A 23081-nucleotide genomic window follows, 5' to 3' on the forward strand; every position below is an offset into this window, starting at 1 on the left:
TGCGGCTCACTTGGGGTCTTCCTCCGTCTTTGTAGGTGGTCGTGATGGTGTTGGTGGTGGTGATACCGGCGATACGTCGTCCTCGAGCCGTTTGTCGCTGATCGTTCAATAACATTTGCAATTGACGTTGTAAACTGTCTTGATCCATGCGTGATCTGGGGGTGGAAACAGCGCTGCTTTCATCATCGTCATCATCGTCATCATCATCGTCTCCACCACCACCACCGCCTCCAGCACCGCCTCTACCGCCTCTACCACCTCTACCACCTCTACCACCTCTACCACCTCGACCCCGTCTGGGTTGCTTGCCACCTCGACCCCGTCTGGGTTGCTTGCCACCCCTGGTAGCCGGTCTCTTGAATCCCACGGTTCCCACGGTGAACGTACGAGCCAGATACCCCCGTCCAGGCGGTGTCGGAGCTCGACCGGGTACGTCTCGACGCGTATCCAGACCCGAAGGCCCCGCTCGGGCTGGGGGAGGACTCGCCCCCACGCCTGCGACACTCCCTGCGGGACTACGTCGTGGCGTACTGCTAGCCACGGGTCCTGCGGTGCCTGCGCCAGCAGGGGGTGTATTCCGTAAGGGTGTCCTAGCGGACGTACCCACGCCCGGACTCAAACTTTGAATGTACTGGCTCAAAAAGTCGTCGTTGTAAGCGTAGCTCAAGTCGATGTCCTCCAGCGGTGAAAGAGGGGAAGGTAAGGCTTGAGCGATGAGACTGGGCGAGGTGCCCACGCCAGCTGGAGAGGTGCTCATTGTAGAAGGTCGGTGTATTTCTTTTCTCGAGCCACCAATCTTCGTGCCAACAACAGTTTGTATTGAATGTGATCGGTCAAATTCTCTTGGTTATATGCGTTTAACACGGTTCGCACGTCGCGTGTACCGCTGCACTGCAAGATTTGTCTCATGGGTTCGCACTCGATATTGCGCTCATGCATCCAGTCCAATTGATTTTTACAAATCGCTAGGAATCGCGGGAACCACTCGACTTCACTGCGCAGCATCTTCACTTCAACTGATGCATTCGCATGCAGCCCTCTTCTTTTAGTAGATGACTGAGAATCCGCTCATCGTCGCGGCTCTTGGGATGTAAATCCAATAAGAGATAGCCAAACGGACGGTCGGTCACCTTTCGAAAGGTCTCTTGCACGTCCTGCCATCGCGACGGAAAGGCTTGCAACAATAAATTTCGCATCCCCAGTTGATCTCGCGGGTTCTTGAATCCCACGATGTAATGCGCATTTCTAGAGATGCTCTTGGAAAATTTACCGGGCGGAAACATGTCTTGCGATAAATAGATCACTGTGATGTTGCGATGGTGGGAATCTTTGGTGAAGAGATCAAAGACCCGTTTGTCGTTCCCTCCTTCCATCAAATCGTCCATCACCAGTAAGCCGCCCTTGGGAAACCAAATGGGTAAGAGATCCGAGTCGGGAATGCCGTGATGGAATTTCACGCCATACGCTTTCAGGGGTTTGAATCCGTCTTGCCAGGAACCGTAACAGTAATAAATGCGATTGGGTGGGGTCTCGAACAGATCGAGATTCTCCATCAATAATTGAGTGGTGAACACCGTTTTCCCCGATCCCGACGGACCCACTACCATCATGCTGGAAGGTGTGTTGAATCGAAAGGGTTGACGTCGTTCCATGGTCGAGTCCCATATGGATGAGACAAAAGGAGTGCGTTTCATATATAAATCGTCTGGGTCCCTTATGGAAAAGCGTGAGGTCCGGATAGACAGGTTTATCTGTCCTGGGCGCGGGAGTTAACACGCACTTGTCTTGACACTTGACTTCACATTTTTTTATTACAATAAATGTCTTACACCGCAACGAGAGGTACACGTGTCTTGCTCGTAATCACATCGGCAGACTTGCTCCCAATTTAACTCTTTCTGTATCAATTTTTTTAACATTTGTCCCACTTTATGATCGTTTTGTACGTAATCGTGTGGACTGAAACGACGTAGAAACGTGTTCATGTCATGTCCTTTGGATCGATCGATCAAAAACATCAACGCGTAATCGCCGCAACTCTGACTGTACAGCGATTGCAGACTCTTGCCGTTGTGGACATTGAACTTCCAATGGTGATCCAACCACCTCTGTAAAGGTTCCGTGGTCAGGTAAGTGTCCAAGGGTAGGGCGTAACTGTCCATGATCTCGCAAACGTCCTGACACGTCCATAGCGCAATCCAATGCCGACCCGGTTGGCCTTGAGGGTCCGTGTTGACGATGTAACCCATGGGTCCTTTCTTGTGGGGTTTCTCGGGTAAACGATCGCAAGGCACCGTGCCGTAAAAATAGGGTTTCAAACTGGGTTGACTCCTAGCCAACACGTCCAACTGCACATTGTTCAAACTGACTTTTTCCATTACACTTGGTACACGTCGTATTGCACGGTCTTGTTGCTATTAATCTCCAAGAGATTTTCAAATTCGGCGTAGAGGATGGCCGTGACGTTGGCACCTTGATCGGCTCCAAAGTCGAACACCAACCGCAACTCACCGCTCAGCTTGGGGTTCAACACTGGACTGTTGAGGCAACCGTTGGCGGCGTTCTCAAATACAAACAGCGTACATCCTTTCCCTCGTCCCCAATCTTTGGCTCTCACCATGTTTCCTTTACTCTTACACAAACTTCCCGTGGCTTGTAGAAATTGTCTATAGCCTCTCATGTCTCTGCTGCCATTGGTATGGAGCAATTCCAAGACTTCATAGGGATAGGCTTCTCCTCTCACCAATTGTTTGATGCTGGTCAGATTAAATTGCTGGAAGGTGAAGGGATACTCGTCGTCGGCCCCGTTGAAGGCTGTGGAAGCCACCAATCCCACCACCAGCATGTTGGGTAACCGGTTCTGGAAGGGGTTGGTGATTTCATAGTGTAACTCATTTTGGGTGATGTTGTAGGTCCGGATCTCGCTTCTGACCGTGGGATAGCTCACCACGTTTCTTCCACTACCCATATCACTCATCAATTCTCGGTAGACAGACGGGTTGAGTCTGACTTGGCAAAGATACAGTTTCACTTTGATGTCTCGTGAATCCATACGGAAGGCCACATCACCCTCCATTTTCCAACTCCACACAGCGGGTGAATTGAAGTACATCTGAATCCCAATCTGCACATTGGGTATCAAGAGTTTGCTGAGGTGAAACACTTCAATGTGGGGAACGAAGCTGTAAACGCGCGTCTGACTGTCCGTGCCAGCAGCTTGGGCTCGGAGTTCACGCACCAGGTCTTGTCTGTCCGGGGTTAGCGCTCTGAAATCGGCATGTCCTAGATTCAGTTGAGTGGCTGTCAAAGTGTCGGGTACATCCACCTGATTGAACCAGCCTTGAGGTCTCAAGATGGTGTCTCCATCGTCTCTGTCAAAATTCAGTAAGGTTTCGATGTAGGCTTTGTAATGGTACGTGTCCGTCTGAGGACTGATGAGCGTCCCATTGAGTCGCACACTGATCTGTTTGAACAGGGAGTGAGCAATGTTGTTGACCAAAAAGGTGTTTTCGGCGGCCACGGCATCGCCTCCCACTGCTTTCTGCAATTTCCATTCCAGTTCGAAGTAACTGCGAGACAAATCGATGTAATCTTCTTGCGGATCGATCTGAAAATCGATGGGGTTGATACCTGTGGTGAAAGGATGTACGGGTACCATCCGATAACTCGAGATACTCAGATCCGTGGGCGGTACCCGAAACAAATTCAACATGGGGTTCTTGACCCCCGCCGAACCAGGGAGAGGGACAATGTCCGTCATCGTCGTCGTTTAGGTCCTCGTCGGTGTCTTCTCTTGAGAGCGCTCCGCACCCAAGTGGGGTCTAGACCTCGTCTGCGGTGGGGTAAGAAGGTACCCCCTTTTTGTAGTCTTCTGCCTCGCGTCAATTCACTGACGATGGGAGGAATGCGTCGAACGCGTCTCGAATAAATGGGATTCATATTCATTTTCCAAAAATGTCGTCCAACTTGCGTTTGGCCGCTCGGTTGATTTCGCTCAAGGCTTTGCGTTTAATGGCTCGTTTCCCGCCGGACTTCACGCCTCGAACACCACCTGCAATGTTGGGTAATCCCATGGGTCCACCCTTTTTTAAACCTTGCCATCCTTCTCGTAAACTGGATCCCGAAAAGTCTCGTAAGAAACCTCGTCCCATTTGACCGTCGGGTTTGAAACGCGTCAAAGCGCCGCCTCTCATTCTTGTTTAAAGTGTAGCGTGACGATGGTATTGCCTGCTCCGAATTTCGTCAATTCCCCAGTGGTCTCCGCGACTTGTGTCTCGATAATGTCGATGTAATCTTTGCGTACCGGAATATATTGAACATGGAGGGGTTCAAAATACTGGAAGCCTTTGCCTTCTCGTTGGTAGTTCACTTCTCGTAACAGATCCGTGACTTGATTCCCCACCACCCCACTGGTCCCCACATCCGAATACACCATCAGCGAACGCGAGGTGGAGCCCGTCACGTTCTTGAACGAGGTGTTGAGGTTGATGAACCGCCAGTTAAGGAAGGTGGTCAACTTCACTCTCTTACCGTTACCATGCAATTCCCAATAGGGTTCACCCGTTCTGGGGTTGATGTCAGCGGCCGCTGGCACTTTCAGTTCTTCGGTGTTCAGCTCCATGGACAGATTGGGACCAATCTCCACCTTGTCACCATTCATCTTGAACCATCCCATGTCAATACCCAGTTCCAGGTTGACGTAGAATTGGGGGTAAGAATGACCATTGTGGAGCCTCCTGTGGATATTTGTGTTGTCGAAGACAAAATCGTCGCCTTCGAATTTGAAATTCAACAGATTGCTTTTCTTGGTGGTTGGATCCGAGAAGAGGTAACCCGCTCGAAGTCTCTTTTCTATCACGGTGGTGTCAAAAAAGGTCTTGACGGTCTTCATGAACTCCACTCCTGTCAGATTCGACAAATCGTCCGCGCGAAGGTGTTCGGGCTTGAAATCACCCCCATCGATACTGTGTCGATTTAGCAGTTGTATGGTGTCTCTCACATACCAATACCCTTCAAACATGACCTCGTCCCCTTGCAACAAGGGAGGGACTTGACTCTTGGGGTCTGGTAACGAGATACTGCTGAGTCCCACTTTCCAATTGGCGCCTTCCATTTTCAAAGGATGGGGGAGTCGAATCTTGAAATGATTGGATTTGTTCTCGGGATACTCGGTCTTGCTACTGTGGCTCGGTAGACTCACGTAAAAATCCGTCATGTTTGAAATGCAAGGTGACCGTCGTCACTCCCTCAGGAAAGTTCACCAATGCTCCGTCGTTCTCGGCCACCTGCGTCTCGATAATGTCAAACACATCGCTGCGCACCGGTAGATATTGGATGTGCTGGGGTTCAAAGGTCATGCGGTTCTGATCGTGCGGCACTTCTCTCAAGAGATCGGTGACTTGATTCCCCATGACGGTACTTTGCGCCACGTTGCAATAGACATACAGGGGCGTACGCATCTTCTCATCGACAGTCACGTCACCTCCATAGTGCTGATCGTAGAGCTCGTCTAGATAGTCGAATCGCCAATTGCAGTAGGGACTGAGCTGTAAGGATCCCTCGTCCGTGATGTTCCAAAAATTCGTGGAATGCGCGTTGCCTTGATCCTTCCAATCGAGTTTGAAAGCGGGCACCACATCGTCTTTGAAGAATTTAATCACGTGATGACTCAATTTGTAATCGGCAATGCCCGTCTTTTCCACCCACATGAGTTTCTTGACCAATTCAGGACCAAACCATATTTTAGGACGCAATCGCACTGTGTCACCAGGCTTTTCATCGACGAATGTATCGCTGTTGTCGATGATTAAGGAATCCCCTTCCCAACGAAACACAGCATAGTACTTCTTCCCGTCAGGATTGTGTAGACTTTCTTTTTCTTTTTCCATGAAGTGCGTCAAACGATCTTGGTAACGCGCCACCAAGTATCGCAGGAGCGATTTCCCACTCGTGACTTTGACTCGGTCCTCGTGCAGATCAGACCCCTTGACGGTAAAAGTGTTACGGTAGGGTCGCGGAATCCAGCTACCATCTGACAAAAGTACGAAACTTTCCATACTCCATTGAAATTGTAGCAGGTTGTCATCGTCTTCAAAGAGGTGGGGACGGTGCCTCTTCTGTTCATAACGTCGTAAAGGTGGAGGTGGGTAAGAAATACTACTCAAACCCACTTTCCACCCTTCCTCTTTCAATTGTATCTGGTAAGGCAAACGGTTCTTGAAACTGTTGGGATTATTGTAGGGGAATTCCGTGGTACTGGAACTGCTGATCAATTGGACGTAAAACTCTTTCATCTCGTCTTGACCAAGGCACCTTTCTCAATCCACGTGTCGTATTTGTTTGGCCACCCTTTCCACCGAACCAAGACTTTATTCCCTTTGCGTTTGACAATCTTTTCCACGCGAAAAAGATCGTCGCTCTTCACCGTCACTTTCTGCAAATCCTGCGCGTAAAACGTGCCACTCAACGGCGTGCCGTCCCACTCCTTGATCTTATACGTAGGTATCACACCAGGCACCACACGAGCCACCACAAACACCTCTTCGGTCCAACCGGGTAAATACCCTTTCTTGAACAGGCGGTATTTCTTATTCAATCGCACCCGATCCCCCACTTTCAACTCGGGCGGTACGCGTTTGGCTCGCAGTCGATCCGCGTACAGCGTCTTCCACACCTGCTCTTCGTTCCCCAGGTTGACTTTCTCGGGCGCCATCTTGATACTGCGGTGGTACGAACGATTGTATCCCGTCACCAAATCCTTCAAGACGGGTAAATAACTGAACGTGTTCTTGATCGTAAAATAGCGGTACATGCGTTTCTTCAAGGTGCGATTGAATCGTTCGATCACACTGGCTTTGGTGTCGCCACTGGTGGAAAAATGACGAATGTCTTTTCGCGTCATCAAGGCTTGAAAGGTCCTGTTGTAAAATTCTTTCCCGTCGTCGGTCTGCAACTTGCGAGGGATCCGACCCCCACTGCGTTTCAAAATTTTCTCGAAGGCGGCTGTCACGTCCTTACCCGTCTTGGACTTAACCGGTTCTACCCAAGCGTACTTGGACAACACGTCCAACACCGTCAACAGGTACTTGTACCCTCGATTCGATTTGGCAATGTTCCCCACTTCGATGAGATCCGCCACCCATTGTTCGTCCATACCGTAGACCATGACCGGTACCGTACGAAAACGACGGCGAGTGGGTTTGTGAAGCGTGTAGCCCAAACTGGCTTCCAACCGCTGACGTACCGGTCCAATGGGTAAGCCTCGGGCTTTGGCGAAACGCGTCACGCCACCCAGACTTCCCGGGACAGTGGGATCCTCGTAGGCCCGCACCAAATTGGCATACCGATCCACCTTCTTCTTTTTCTTACTCATAATGTCGACAATCGACACAGCGCTTGTCTAACCAGCTCGGGGTGTTTTCGTCTTATGACAGAGTACCAGACGAGTGACAGGGGTTGTCGTTTCAACCACAATATGAAGACCACGAAACGCCAGACGTTCTCTTCGACATGCGTCTCCAAAAACACATGTTCGGGGTCAAACGCCATCAACGAAGGAATGGGATCGTTCCTTTCATACTGGGCATATAAAAGCTCGCAGCGCTCGCACAGACTATACCACGCACTCGCCATGCTGACCAAAAATGATTTTTTATTTTTCACATCCCTGTGTTTTATACAAAAAAGGACTAAACCAGGATTCGAACCTGGGACCTTTGGGTTATGAGCCCAACGCGCTAACCACTACACCATTTAGTCATCCTCGTTCATCAAACAGTGATTCAAACTATTCACTAGGTCTCTCTCCGTCATCAGTTCCACCAGTAAGTCCTCCATCTTTTCAATCAGTTCTCTGAAATACGCAGGCGTACCCAATGCAATCGGGCGGTTCAGTTTGTCGCTCAGTCTCACAGAGATATCTCGGGCATAAGTCAGGGGCTCCACCATCTTCTTGATCTTCTGTCTCATCATGAAGGTCAAACAAGACGTGGCCATCAGACAGAACCGGTTCTTCATTCGGGTAGGGGGAACAATGGCTGGCACAAAACGAATGACATCCAATTCCTTGATGTAGACCATGGAGTACCAATCTATGGTGAATAGAAAGGTTCGACGCACTTGAGATTTCAGTAAAGGGAGAATCTGCCATCCCCATTCAGGACGTCGACGGAGGAGTTCAGGAATGGTCCACTCGTGCTCGGGTTTACCGTAAAACAAAATGTCAAACACCAACATATCATGGACCCCTTCGTCTTCATCGAGGCAACCCAAAGGCGAGACCTGAAAGCCGCACACCGATCCGATCAAATCCACGATCTCGTTGCTGTTACTGTACAACACGGTCAACATCTCGAATCAAATGAGTAAAGAACTGCCACGCAAAGTTTTATAGTAAAAAAACGTCAGAGGCTCATTGGCGGATAGCGCAACACACCACTCAAATCACGAGGTAAACCAGTGTTCGTTGTCCATGACTCTCATGAAGGTGTCAAGGGTCGCTTTCTCGTCGCCAGTCTCCTTCCACTCTTTCCACCCTGTTCGCAAACCATCCACCAGCTTAGGTAACTTGACGCGACTTCCCGCGGCATCCATCTTCTCTGCCACTTTCAAAATGCCTCCAGACAAAACGCTTCGGTACTTATCCATCTTGGTCCCTATTGCAACGGCTTCCTCCAACATGATGGTATCAATGGTCTTTTTGATCAACAAAAGCAAAGCATCCTGTTCTTCTTTCTTCTCTTCTTCATTCTCTTCTTCCACCTCCGTCTTCACAACCGGGATCTTGGTAGGTGGTTTGGTTTTCCTCCTTTTCTTCAAGGTTGTCTTGTCTTCAACCAGGGGAGTCTCTTCGCTGCAATCCATCGTGTCAAATGAACTCCCAACAGCCAAGCGCATTTTTTATACACCCAGACCCGTCCATCAAGTAAAATTACTTTCGTGATGGAAACGTACTGTACACGTGATGGGAAAAGTACAGACCGCGTCATGGGAAAGTACTGACTCTTGATTGGTCCAAAGTAGAACCCATAAATACAAGGACAGTCTTTGATTTCCCATCAGTCGCGATTAACCATCGGAAGCAAATGGAGCCACCGCCAACCAGTCCAGAGGAATCCCCCACGCGCTATAGGTTACCAGACCAGGATGAAGAGGGTAAAGGTTTGGTCGATTATAGTCTCAATCCTCATTCGCCCGCCAAGTATCCCCTTCGTACCAAGAAGAGAAAGAAAACGGACAAAAATAAAAAGAACAAGAAACTCAAACAGGAACCAGGTAAACGAGTTCATTTCCATACTAAAGTCACGGTAAAACTCATTCAGGATAAAAGGCACTACTCCATGCAAGAAGTAGCATTAAGCTGTGAAGACGATTATCCCTTAAGAAACAGTGACTTCGCTTTAAAACGACAAGAACAAAAATTCATCCTCAAACTTCAACACCAACATCGCCCTTTCGGTCCTAGACGTAGGCGTATACTCGAGCGGTTAGAAAAAGAAAATAACTTGTCCTCTGTTTCTCAGACACAGACAAACTCCCCGCCATCCACACCTTCTGGGAAGTCAAAGAAGAAGCCAAGCCCAACGAATTTGATCCCGACGCTTTCCTCGACGGTATGCAACAAGCCTACAGGAACCCTTCACCACCCCACACCCTTCCTTGCCCTAGACACCCCGAGCAAGAATTAAAGAAGCGTGAGACCACCACGGCCTACGGACCTTGGTCCTATTACAAATGCCCTGTGCCCGAATGTTTTGCTTGTGTAGGTACTGACAACATCCAATGTTATGTGACTTCAGGCCAACGTATGTTGAACGACTACTATGTCCAACTACCCGTGGAAAAAATGAAATGCTATTGTGAAAGACCTCTCATCATGAGCATGTCCAAATCAAAAAAGAACCCGGGCAAGTTTTACTTCAGGTGTGTCAGGCGCCAATGCGATCTCTTTCAATGGGCTGACGAATACCCTCAAAACAAGGTCAGACTCTGGCTAGAAGAGGGTCGAAAAGTTTGGTTGGAACCCAGCTCCCTTCAACCCACCATACCGGGTCTGCATCCACTTGAATTGAAGTGGCCCAGAGCTGATTTGAGCCCGCGTACCAAGTTCAACCTAGACCGACTACTCCGAGAGAACTCACCCCGACGATTTCATGACCAGTACCTGTATGACGAATTCACCCCCAAAGAACGTTTCTACCTGGAACAAAGAGGTTTACCTCCATCTATAACAGACAGCGCATAAAAAAATTCATTCAGTTCAAAGCATGGAAGGGTGTCAGCACAAACTTTGCTTCATTTTGGATTTAGAAGGTTTTTTCATCAACAAGACCTTTCAAGTCAGAGAACTGGGTTATTACGCTTGGAACCGAGAGCATGGTAGACACGCTTTCAGCATCCCCACCCCTTACAAAGAATTGAGCGACAAAGACAAACGAACCGTGCATTTCGTGATAAAGAAGATCCACGGATTGAGCTATCAACCCCTCAAGGCTGAATACTACCACAAACCCGAAGAACTCAAAGACATTGTCCTGAACCTCTACGCCAGGTACAAACAAGGGCAGAGAACCGTGGTGGGTTACAAGGGAGGACACGTGGAAAAACATTTGTTAAAGGCACTGAACATTCCCTCGATCGATCTCGAAACATTGGGTTGTCCCAAATACGACAAACTCAGACACATTATTTCAAACGAACGTTTATTACCTAGTTGTGGATTTCACACAGATGAGAGCATTCATCATTGTCCAGTCACAGAATGTCACGCTTTCTGGTTTTGGTTGACCAACATTGTTCAATAAAAGTTTTTTTCACACATTTTGTCTCTTCAAAATTGACTGATGTACTCAAACAACTTGTCCATGCCTGCCAGCCGCACTTCCATGTCTTCTTTGGCCCTCTGTCTCTCTACACTATTGCCATATTCCTCATCAATCTTGATCAAACGCCCTCGACACTTTTGCAATCTCAGGATCACCCTCAGTATAAGCTTCATCTTTCTATCTAACAATTCCCGCGCATCCTCAGTCCTAGCGCGTCGCCTCTTGGATTGCACGCGTTCCCACTCGTCACTTAGCTGTTCTAACGTCATGTCCACTTCTGCCACGATGGTGAGGAAACCTCGCGTAATCGTCATTTTGAAATAAAAGCTAGTATGGCGCGCCCTCCTCTTTTCATACTCACCTCCACCAATCAACGCCTTTCTCATGACGTCACCAGAGGGGGGATGGGGGGTACCCCCCTCTACCGGACCCATAAAAAAAATCACATGACCCACTCCTATTTAAAAGAAGCGAGCCAGAGCCCATGCTGTAATTATCATGGCTTCCCGACAAAGTCTACGATTGCAAGGTATGGGACCCGAACTCTCTCCGTTCAAAGATGCCTGCTTCATCTGTTTATTGGAATTAGATATCCAATCCGTCACACGTTGTCGCGTCATGTCCTGTTGCGGCAAATTCTTGCACAAACGCTGCTTCCAAAAGGCCAACGAACTAAGCTTCCAATGCGGTCATTGTCGTCGTCCCTGTCTCGATGATAGTAACGACACCGTCAGCGTTGATGATGATCTCCGAGCCAACGAACAGTTGGCGGTCAGTCCCGACAATCCCCCTATTTGGAGGTTACCCGCAGAACTCGAAGGTATCACACCCTTGGAACATGCCCGAAATGCTATCGCTGATACACGAGCCAGCGCGATGGCTCACAACATTCACCAAGAAGGGAGCAGCTCCTGGGACACGCTACCTTTTCGCATTGATCCTCTTGTGTGGTACATCTTCTGGGTCCAACTGGATTGGTTCATCTCCACTTCGCCCGATGGCAGAAACCCCATGTTCATTCACGCCTCCGTCAACACCCCCAACGAGCCCACCCCAGAAGTCAGAAAAACCTTTTACCAGTTGATCAACAGAATCATTCCCGGCGCCGTGTATTGCTGTCTGCAGGAAGTCGTGCACCGAGAACACTTTACTCACATTGCCGACTACGAACGGGAAGGACGAAGGTACGCTTTTGACAGAAACGAAGTCACCGTCACGAACATTCGTATCACGCGATTTTGGTCACCCGAATACTACCCAGACGCACCCTACACCAGCGGATTAACCTGGACACAATCTGGATTGTAAACAAATAAAATTTGAAAACGGATCACGTGGTCTGTCGTCACTTCCGTTCCCCAGCCCCTCACGTCCTCGCGTCCAACCCTGCGCGGTCCCCTTTTGGCCGAGCTCGCCCCAGACCTCGCTAAAAAGCATTAGTGCAACCGCTGACCTGAGCCGAAAATCCTGCACGCTGATTGGTCTAGACGCGTCACGTGTCCCAAATAACGCGCTCTGATTGGCTAGGTCTCAAACCGCTCCCCTATACTACTGGTTTTCCATGGAAATTGCACGCGGGGCCGTACGGGTCATATGATAATGCTGTGTTCCCAGTTAGCCCATACCCCGCTAGAAGTATTTGACGTAATATATCACACGCGAGAGACAGTGCTTCATCGCGATATCCAAACACCGAGAATGGAGTTGAAAATACGACGCGCAGCGGAGTATTTTTGACGAAATTCGAGGTGTTTGGATTTTCGATGAAACATTGTCTCAAGTGTTTGATATATCTTCTCGGCCGAAACAAAAACTAAGGCGTAAACGGAGAGGTAAAATCATCAAAATCTATGCTAATTAAGACCGGGTATCCAAACCTCCTTCACGGTTGTGATTTTCTTTGTTTAACTTGATGAATTATTAATAAGTTTGAGAAACGTCAATTAAGTTTGTTAGTTACTTTACTAGTGATAACAATCAGAACCTTAAGAAAGTGATCTTCTTTATTGCATTTGTTTGTTTCTTAATTTATATTTACGCCCTAAACATCCCGGCGAATAAATGCTCATTACGACATCAATATGTGCGGAAGGTTTAGAATGATCAGCACTTGAGAAAAATGAATCATGGTTTTCATATGATCGCTGTCATCGCTACTATACGATCACCAAACAAAACGTTCAGCAATCGTTGTGATCATATGAAAACAACTCTCCATTGATACTACTCGATCTATCATGCGATTTTATCGCTGGATAAAAAACAGTTACGACTGTCATAAAAAAAAAAAAAAACTATGAAGGACATGATTAAAACCTGGATCATTGGATGATGCAGCTGAAGAGTTTTCGTTGGCTTAGCCATCATGGCACATGCTGAGTTCTTATAAATGAGTCCCATGGGGCAACAAGGAGTGATGATGACAGAGATTCGAAGCTAAGTAATTCACTTTTACTTCGTCTCTTAAAAAGGCTTTCAAGCAAGCTTCGTATACCGACACCAACACAAACCCAATCACAACAGTCGAACGTGTAACTGTAACAAAGCACGGCAAAAAAACCACGTGACCAAGTTGTCTATTGACTTTGGTTGCACATCTCATTGGTGGAGTACACTTAGGTGGCGCGAGCTGTGTTAAGCCAATCAAAGAGCGTTGTAAAAGTAATTGCGGAACACTTTCGAAACTATTTTGAAGCCATTGTTAAATTTCAAATTGCAGTGTGCAAAGACCATACGCATTTTAATCGACTTGGAGTGCAAGAGCTTTGGCCATCAACCTGTCTGTCATAGGTGCTTTATCTTTTTTGGCTTTTCTCTCAGCAATGAGGCATCTGAAATTGAAACGCAAATATTTTGAATAAAAGGCGCACTGTCGCAAAGGCCTTGAAGAAGAACGCAGGTGTACCTAACTGTGCAAAGGAAAAACATTCGAACACGAAGTCGACTAATTTTATGAACTCTCTTTGATTTAAGGAACTCCAAGCCGAATCATAAGGATGAGAATCAAACTGGATAAATTAAAATTAACAACTCCATAGTCGTCCTCGTTGCCAAACCCCGCTTCGTGTTATTTGATAAGCTCTGTTCTACTACAAAATGAAATTACTTTTGAATTTCCTTTGATAACGTTTTACAGCAGAGCCCCTTTAACTTGATCATTCGCAGCCTTTGTGTAACAGTACTAGTCATACATGTGTTATGATTTACAAACAGCTATTCTGGTCACTTTTTGATGGCCCTTGTCTCAATTTAACAATTAAAATGCACGGACAAAGAGGATTGGAGTAATCAAAACATGTAACTGTCGTCAGATAAGGTAGTTGTATCAACCAAGAGGCGTTAATAAAAGCAGGGTGTACCATTTGAAAACATGCGATAGTTAGAAGACGGTGTCCCTTTTAAACAGGGCCACTCTGCGGGCTTGTGCTAAGTCAGTTTAGGCGGAGAATTGTGCAGGCAATTAAGAAGGTCGAAGGCCTAAGTTCCCCTGGAGTTAAAGGGTTGACATAAAGAGGGAAATGCACAAAATGGCGTTGAAATGCTTTGCGCGTCCATCTCCTTTTATCAACGAGTACCGTCGACTAGAAAACTTAAAGGAGCTCAGTCGCAGCACTTTCAGTTATCTTAACCACTTACAAAACTACCTTTAAATGGAAGGAAACCTGAAAACATTACTTTACTAAGATAGATAAACACCAAAGAGCTAATATTAAACCATAAAGGAACAAGGATGGTTAAGATTGGAGAAGAGTGACACGGATTACAAACGACGAACTTGAAAATCTAAGTTTCACTATTCAAGATGCGCAAACCGCGACGTTGCTCCTGTACATGGATGCTGCATGCACATATAATAGGCCACGTTCGATATATCAGTATTCTAACATGGCTCCAACGCTTTCGGGAAAAACTTCTATATTCGGTGGTGTTTTCTTGGTGTCCAAGTCTCTTTTGGGAATTGAGAGACAAAAGAAGCTTAACAAATTAGCAATTTTGACCTGAAAGCCTGGAGGCAATGTTAGAATATTGATATCTCGAACGTGGCCTATTGTACATGCAGCGGGCTGCTGTATGAACATGGTGGAACACGGTGGAACACGCGTAACGCGAAGATGAAGGCTTAGCATGACAAAAGAAACTGTAAAGTTATGAGAGAAGGGACGTACTCAGGTGGATAAAATTTTACCTGACATATTGATGATCTTCTTTACGTTGGGACTGCATAGCAGCATTAATCAAAAACAGCTCGTAAACATCACGCTAGAATAGATACAACCATGCTATTAGTAATCGGCAACTCCTAAAGATGTTTGCTCATTATCATTTGAAAAGCAACATAGCAGTTTGCACTTTAACAAACGACCTGCATGTATGTAGTCACGATACAACAAACCAGATGAACGCAACTAAAAACTTGAATAGCACTTCAACTACAGCAAAAAACATTTTTTTTTTTTGAAGTCTGGGAAAATAGGCTCCTGTTTTTTGGGGTAGTTATTGGCAAATTAGGCTAAGTTGGTTCTTAATTAGTGTCTTAATCTCTATGAAGGAGAAATAGTTGTTAATTACCACACAAATAAATAAACTTGGGTTTGGTCCTGAAATATAGAGTATCTATTCACAACAGTGCTGTATTCTGATAGGCCTAACACAACTGATTACAGAATGTTTATGTAGTGTTGTTTCTATAACAAGAGTTCATAATTTAACTGTCACCCACATATAAGAACCTGCTTGACCTTGCTTGGCCAAACAGGTTCCTACATTTTTGGATATTAAAATGGCAAATTTCTGCCAGTAGGGTCTTAAACCACCAGGTTCTTACACGCGGATTTTTACTATAGATGGATCGAAATTCTTACCTACTCTACAATTTATTTACAAAAACATAACAATTACAGCTACACTGTACAAACACACATACGGTTATCTAAAAACAATTTTACAATAGCTAAATAGATCAGCATATCATAACTTACAAGAACAAACTGACCAATTACTGTTGAACTTTAAGCGAATCTTACGGCTAATACTATCACGACTAAATTAGCCCATCGTTGACAACGGACCGGACTTTCAACACCGTCGACTGAGGAACAACTTTTCAATTCACTCTGAAGATGACTTCCGCTCATGTTGCAGGGGCAGATCTACCGGGAGGGTGCAGAAGGTGCGTACCCACTCCCCCTTCTCCCAGATGATCCCGCCTTCTACTTCGTACTTGCTTTAAATTTGTCTACCTCACCAGTCATTTACGCCATTCCTTAGTGGCGCACCCCCTCCTCAGAAAAATCCTGGATCCGCCCATGGATTGTCGAAACGTCAGTTACAACAGCAGTTCTTTCGAGGACGACGCCCACCCGCACGGTTCAGTATCCTTACATAAATATCAAGAGTTTTTAACCAAATTCTCGCCCAAAGAAAAAAACATTTCCAGATTATACTTAGATTTCCCACACAATCAACACAGTTTTCTCACCTGAGCTCGACTTCCACCTAGGAGATCCAATTTGTAGCGCAAAGGTTTTAAAATCTCCACGGCCTTGTCAAAGTTTCCCTGCAAATGGATAACCGTAAACCATGTTACACTTGGTTTGACTTCAACTGAAAAGATGTATGAGCTACTCTCGCTAAGGGCCTCCACAGATTAGACATTTAGTCGTCAACGACTACCTGTTATCCAAAAACTAAATGTTATCGACAACTAATTGTGTTCGACGCGAGCATTCCACACATTGGAGTGGTTGTTGTCGTTGTCTAAGTCAGGTCAGCAAGACCTTAGAAACTAACATTCACTACGCATGCTCAAAACGCAAAACGCACGCTCAAATGTGTGTCATGTTTCATTACTTGTCAACAACTAAACCAATGATTCCCACACACGGAAAAAACGGCCGAGCAGTTTCCCTTTTTGAAAAGGGAAACTGCTTTGCTGTCGACAACTCAAGATAAAGCGTTTAGTTGTCTCACACACTACGTTTTTTAGTTGCCGATAACATTTTGTTGTTGATAACAAATAGTTGCCGAAAACTAAGTGTCTAGTCTGTGGAGGCCCTAAGATGCACACGTACTTTGTCAGCCTCCACAAATGCTTCACACACTGCCAAGCCAACTTCACGAGATACCTCACAATTTGGGCCTGATCCATCTCTGAAAAAAAGGCAAGAAAGTTGAAGGTGAACGCTTTGAGCAAAACTAATCGCGAAACTGAACACATATACTTCAAATCGAATAAAACGAATTTGTTTAAAGAAATATGGAAGATTTTTGAGGATACAATTTTAGCTAATAATTAAAGTCGGACAACGCTATTATTAAGGAAAATCGTTAAGTGAAGTAAGTATGTAGATAAGAATTGACAATATCTATTTTCTTAATGAATTCATTATGGTGTCATTGTTATTGTTAATTTCTGTAAACCAAACTTTATTCATTCTTCTGTAAATTAATTGTTAAAAAAAGAATTGTAATTGTTGTAATTGTAATTGTAGAAATAAATAAATAAATAAATAAATAAATAAATAAACAAAGGCAAAAAAAAAAACAATCGCGAAACTACAACGTGCCCATGTTTCCACAACCATTTTCATTTCAATCGTAAAAGTTACGTTTGCGTTAGAGCCTAGTGGCCTATCAGGTCGGCGCTCATGTCCGCTTTCTATCCAATGAAAAGACTCGAGGAATTTATACAGCTCACATGCTTATATTGCAGGGTTAGCGCAATCACCAGTCGCCAGTACACCTGGATTGACAGTGGCACTGTGACAATAAAGTCTTATTAATGCTAAAATACATCACGTAATAACCGTGAAATGTCTCGGGAAGATTTTGAAGGGAAGTGAAATAATAGAACTAATTATGATAAGAGATGAACATGTGTGGAGCTAGTGAGAACGTCTTTCGGGCTAGTACATCACGTACTCGGCTCCACAACGAGCGCTCCGGGCTTAAGCCTTAGCCGGGGACATTTTGTTGTGATCTTGGGCAAGACACTTTACTCTCACAGTCGGCCTCTCTCCACCCAGGTGTATAAATGCGTACCGGCAAATTTAATGCTGGAGGGTAACCCCATGATGGACTAGCATCCCATCCAGGGGGTAGTAGAAATACTCCTAGTCGCTTCACGCTACAGAAACCGGGATAAGCTCCAGCCTGATGGGCCACTTGGCTCGTATGCAGACTTTACTTTCACAGCTTACCCGAAGGAAAAGCCGATTAATTATTTTTTCTTTGTACCTTGTTAAATATGTGTACTTGCTACTAACGGTGACATACCTGACAAATTTTCTCAATGAATCTAAAACCTTCATAGTCAGATCTTCATTCTGGGCTCCCAGCGTGCTCATCAGCATGTGACTGTCATTAAATGCCTGGAGAACGTCATTAGAATTAAACTAGCCTCACTTTCTTCACACAAGCAAGTAAAAACAAACCAACAAACAAAGATAGCAGGCTCATCCAACCTATTTAAATCTCGGGTTCCACATCAGGTGGGGACTAGATGCAATATTAGACCCCCTCAATGGGATGTCTCGCACGCTACAGTTATCTCAAACAACTTTTCAGGTTATTCCCTAACAATTAAGCCAGTGTCAATTCCTTCATAAAAGCAAGTCAAATGGCAAAGCCGGCCGGCTTACATGCATGCAGCCTGATTAAATCCCGGATTCCACAGCAGGTAGAGACGTGATGAAATGTTAGTCCCACTAAATGGTATACCTCACACGCTACAGGTACCACAATTTTTTTCAAGTTGTCCTCAACACCTTATCAATATCCATAAAATACTACTCCTGGGTAAAGAGAGCGGACAGAGTCAGAGAAGCGTGTCTTAAGAAAAAAAACCATACAGTGATCTTAGCGTAAAGTTCAAACCCCCAGCTCCTTATCCTTGGTCCAATGCAGTAGCCATTAAGCAAACATCTCTCAACCCATAAGGTCTGGTGCACACTTGTGAGATAAGCACAAGCGCTGGCGCAAATATAAGCACAACAAAACGCTGATGTGCACGGGGTGAAATAAGCCGAAGCATAAGTACAAGAAAAAGAAACATTCTACTTTTTTCTTTTGTCGGAACTTCTGCTTATTTCACTAGTGTTACGCTTATTTCACAAGTGGGAACTGGCATGAAATAAGCACAAGCATAGGCGCAAGAATTGAACCAATCAACATTTTGTTTCCCCAGCGATGTAACTGTCACTGTACATGCGTATGTTGCTAACTAGTGCGAACATCCTTGTGCTTTGGCTTGAATGTGTACACGCTTCTGCTCATCTCAAAAGGGTGAACCAGGTTTAAAAACCGCCTGGTACATTTCTGCCCTGGCGTTTTTCTAGGCCCTGTACTCACCAAAAAGTGATCATCTGCATGGCTTTCCCAATACTGACAAAGCTGCTGCCATCTGTCCCCGACATCAACTCCTAGCAAGATAAGATTTTTACACTTACCTTTAATACTTATGCTACGTCAGTACACATTTCATTTTGCTACAAGAGCTCTCATAAGCTAGTGTAGTAACAGTCTCGTTCTCAAATGGCCTCTTCTCTCTTATAATTAACCATCAGTCAAATTGACGTCCTAGAGTGTGTATTCCCCTTTATTATATGAACAGGAGTGTTATCACGGAAAATACACCACTCGTATAATTCAAACGAGACTACATCCGGAACCCTAGTGACGTACATCATTGTTATGATGTACGTCACTCGCGTTCCGGATGTAGTCGCTTGTGAGGATATTGACGACTTCTTTATCATTTCCCGCTTTATCGATCACTTTTTGTTTGTGCACACAGTCAGTTTGTCTTTAATCATAATAAAAAATTTACTCGATGGCTTGAAGATATGAATTTTATTTTCTTCTCTTTAAACCCATAAAAAAACCAATATTTTCCGCTTGAAAATATAATTCATATCTTCACGCGGCCGTGTAATATCCTTTATGCATAGGCTACACAGATATACATGCAACATGTGGGTACATGCCGCAACAAAGGGCGTGGCTTTGACCTGTTTTGCTCTTAAAAATGTTGGGCATGAGAATGAATGAATTAATAATGTATTGACATTATTTTACTCATCGGGCTTTTCCTCTTCGAATGTAAAAATGTAAAATGTAAATCTTTCTTATAGTGGTCATGCAAGCTTAGCTAGTTTACAGGCATGCCACTAAAACAAAGGAAACAAATATTTCAAACGAAACAAAAATTGCCTTTTTCTAAATGACAGGGTGCAATTCACCCCAGGTACTGTGCACGATCTTGACCAGAATGTGGAAAGTGATCTAGCTACATGTGGGTCTGAGAAAGGGTCAGGATACAGGCGGTAGGTCCGGGGGTATCCCATTTATAAGCTATACGGGCATGTGCTGCTGTGAAGGGTATGGTTTTCAGGCACTTCAGTCTGGGATAGGGTATAGACATCACGCAGTGAAAACTACAGGGAGTTTTGGTGTCTAGTCTAGAATAAGGTTGCAAAATCAAGCTGATCATGGTCTTGGGAATAGGGTAAGGGGTTCACCGTCCAAGCAGCAAACCCCTACCCTAAATTTATAGAGTATCCCCCCCACCCCAGGTGGTAGATCAGCCTTGAGACGAATTAAATACCCACTGGCTTTAAAGAACCAAGATCAATGTCCCTCTTCTAATACGTACCTTCAAATTTCAGTCTGTACAACAGCGATGAACCATCTGTCAGTGGAAAAGTTTGACTTTTCTTAAATCTTGGCGCAATCTGCATGTTGGGGAAAGAAAAATTATCAACATATTACAGTAAGGAAACTTTCCGTGAACACTTGAGGTCACTTGAGGGATATTTAGGTAAAAAAAAAAATAACTGGATACAAGATAATTGGGGGGAAAATTAACGGATGAGGGATATTTAGAACAGATACTGTGGGATATCCATTAGGAAAAGTGATAACATTTAAATTGAGTTAACACCACACAGGATATTAAGGCCAAAAATTAACAGGATATCGGATACTCAGAAACGCCCCCCCCCCCTCCCCCTCCCGGCTACCCCGCCTAATGCGGCCTCAATGAAGGCCCTTCAGATATACGCATCCGTTTAGCGTTCTTACAGTGTAAAAAATGCTAGTAAATAAACTTGTCAATATGAAGAGCCCTCATTCTACGGTTACTAAAATATATACAAAAAAACTGTCAAGTGTTCACATAAAATCAACTGGTTGAGGAGAGAGGGAAATGGTTTGTTGTGAGCATGTTTGCAGGTCTAATAAGACTTAGCACACTGGATTCCTGAGTGAGCAGTCTGGGTTTGAATGTTGACCAGTGTTTTTGAGTTGTGCTCTTAAACAAGACAATATTTTTTGAGGGGGTGGGGGTGAGCAGTTTTCTGGCACATGAAACTTTTTTCTCCCCTCAGTTAGGTTGTGCATGATTTCTTTGATGGGCAAATTAAGTTGTGCGATAATTATTTATTTTTTTAACTGATATCAAAAATAGGACCTAGATAGTAGAATTGAGCACTTGTTTGATTTCTTCCCCAATTGGCTACCCTTACACGATTTCTATTCTTTTATTGTAGTTTAAGTTAGGAAGATAAGTATAGCTAGTTGATTATCATAAATAGACTGATGGAAATACCATGTATATAAATAAAGTTATCATATTGTATCGTATCGTATTGAAGACTGCCACCATCAAATCCCCCTCCTGCCACTCCAACATATAAACAAGCTGTATTGAGCTTTAAAAAGCTATATATCTTGTTTACATGTTGTAGTGGCAGGGGGGTGGTTTACATGTTGGAGTGGCAGGGACGGGAGTTGATTGTGGCTGTCTTTGATACACAACAAAAACACCCTTAAGGCACTGAGAAGAAAGATACAAAGGTCACACATAATGATTTCGTCAAGAAAAATATCCCTGTAAGCAGACAGATTCCAATCAATGCATTGTAAGTAAGTGAAGAGGAAATAAAATGGTTACCATACACATTAGATAAATAGTTTACCTCTGTGTCATATATGTTCAATGCACTTTCATAGTCTCCCTGGGAAGAAGTAAGAAAAAAACAAGATGAAAAATGTGAAGACAAATTGATGATCAATTTTATTCCACGAAGTTGTTGGTGTTGAGCAAGTATAAGTCTGGCTCTTATTAGAATAAGAGGGAAAAGGAGTGCTCTGTAATACAAAGATTACAGATAAGTCACCTTCACAAACTAGTTTCATGACATTATGACTGTAGCAAACCCAGGCTTTTACAGCCAGGATTTGAAAAGTGGCCTCCAAAATGTGCCATAGCGCCCACTCAAATGAACAATTTATGGGGCAACATATGAAAAATAATTAGATTTTCTTTAACAAGTGGCCATCTGCAGGACACCTGGATGCCCATCTGGCTAAAAGCCTGAGTGAATCTGACAAAACATTTATGCAGAACTCACCTTTTCAACATAGTACAAAGCCCAGTGCCAGAAATTATGGCAAGTCAAAGACTCACAAGGCTGCAATGAAAAGGAAACCAAATGTTATTATTATGTGCATTGTTAGGTTTTCTTTTCTATTATTTTATGAAGGTAGTTTAATTTGAGGTGGCAGGTACATACTGTCTCTCTCTCCTCAATTTGTCAAATGACTCCAAGAAGATTCCTATAGTATGTTGTAACCGGTTTTTAGTTAAGAACCATTGCAACTTTTTTCCCTGGATGCCTGTTCAGTTCAATCTCTAGTGAATTACAAACTCAGCTAATTAATCTGTGCACTGAGCTGTACAGTTACTGTTTAGTACATGTATAGGTAGGTAAGCTGTAGAAGTTATGTCCAAAAAATATAATGTATGTGTTACTCCAGCAATGAATTATTCATTCAGTGATTTATTCTTTCCATCCCCCTCCAAAGTTGTTTTGGTTTGAACCATGAGTTTACTTATTGACTATTTGCTCATAAAAGACTCAGGCTCGTGTCTATGCATATTAACAATTAGACTACCAGCTGCGTGCATACATGTCCTGGACATACAGTGGGCTATGTAGCTGTTGAAGTAGTAATTTTCACCCATTGCAGACCTATGGTACTATAATATTAAAGAAACACACCTTCCAGTTATCCATAGTTTTGCTCAAAAATTCAATTCCTTCATCTTGCCGGCCTTCCATCTCCATAACATGTGTTAAGGCATGAGTAGCCCAGGTGTCTGTTGGAACAAGCTCTAGACCCTAGAATATAAAATTAATGCAATTATAATTAATATTATTATAATTATAATTATATACCTAATATTAGTATAAATCT

General features: G+C 44.6%; 3 protein-coding genes and 1 non-coding gene across 6 annotated transcripts in view; all 4 read right to left on the minus strand.

The window, feature by feature from the left end:
* Positions 1 to 23081, minus strand: part of LOC145495357 (tetratricopeptide repeat protein 38-like) — a 243699-nt gene that overhangs the window by 211117 nt on the left and 9501 nt on the right. For 2 of the 3 annotated variants that reach the window (XM_081474967.1, XM_081474969.1), the window contains exons 7-15: positions 22886 to 23005; positions 22235 to 22294; positions 21800 to 21838; positions 20476 to 20554; positions 19173 to 19243; positions 18099 to 18193; positions 16895 to 16973; positions 16303 to 16380; positions 15010 to 15083 (exon numbers count right to left, since the gene is read on the minus strand). In XM_081474967.1, coding sequence (XP_081331093.1) covers positions 15010 to 15083; positions 16303 to 16380; positions 16895 to 16973; positions 18099 to 18193; positions 19173 to 19243; positions 20476 to 20554; positions 21800 to 21838; positions 22235 to 22294; positions 22886 to 23005 — 695 coding nt within the window. Of the gene's footprint in view, positions 1 to 12361; positions 13655 to 15009; positions 15084 to 16302; positions 16381 to 16894; positions 16974 to 18098; positions 18194 to 19172; positions 19244 to 20475; positions 20555 to 21799; positions 21839 to 22234; positions 22295 to 22885; positions 23006 to 23081 lie in introns of those variants that run through there. The other variant, XM_081474968.1, reaches the window with a different exon arrangement.
* LOC145495383 (uncharacterized) lies at positions 1008 to 1829 on the minus strand. The gene has a single exon (XM_081475001.1). The coding sequence runs from the start codon at positions 1692 to 1694 to the stop codon at positions 1008 to 1010; it is 687 nt and encodes a 228-aa protein (XP_081331127.1). The 5' UTR covers positions 1695 to 1829.
* On the minus strand, positions 1866 to 4408 carry LOC145495360 (uncharacterized protein F54H12.2-like). The gene has a single exon (XM_081474971.1). The coding sequence runs from the start codon at positions 3758 to 3760 to the stop codon at positions 2378 to 2380; it is 1383 nt and encodes a 460-aa protein (XP_081331097.1). The 5' UTR covers positions 3761 to 4408; the 3' UTR covers positions 1866 to 2377.
* Trnam-cau (transfer RNA methionine (anticodon CAU)) lies at positions 7686 to 7758 on the minus strand. Its single transcript has one exon. It is a non-coding gene; the product is annotated as a tRNA-Met (tRNA).

Source organism: Orbicella franksi, chromosome 8, assembly GCF_964199315.1.
Source record: "Orbicella franksi chromosome 8, jaOrbFran1.1, whole genome shotgun sequence".
NCBI classification, from domain to species: Eukaryota; Metazoa; Cnidaria; class Anthozoa; order Scleractinia; family Merulinidae; genus Orbicella; species Orbicella franksi.

What these genes read in the sequence shown, in the direction of transcription:
- LOC145495360 (XM_081474971.1), bottom strand. Translation starts at nt 3,760, where the DNA reads ATGACGGACATTGTCCCTCTCCCTGGTTCGGCGGGGGTCAAGAACCCC.
- LOC145495383 (XM_081475001.1), bottom strand. Translation starts at nt 1,694, where the DNA reads ATGAAACGCACTCCTTTTGTCTCATCCATATGGGACTCGACCATGGAA.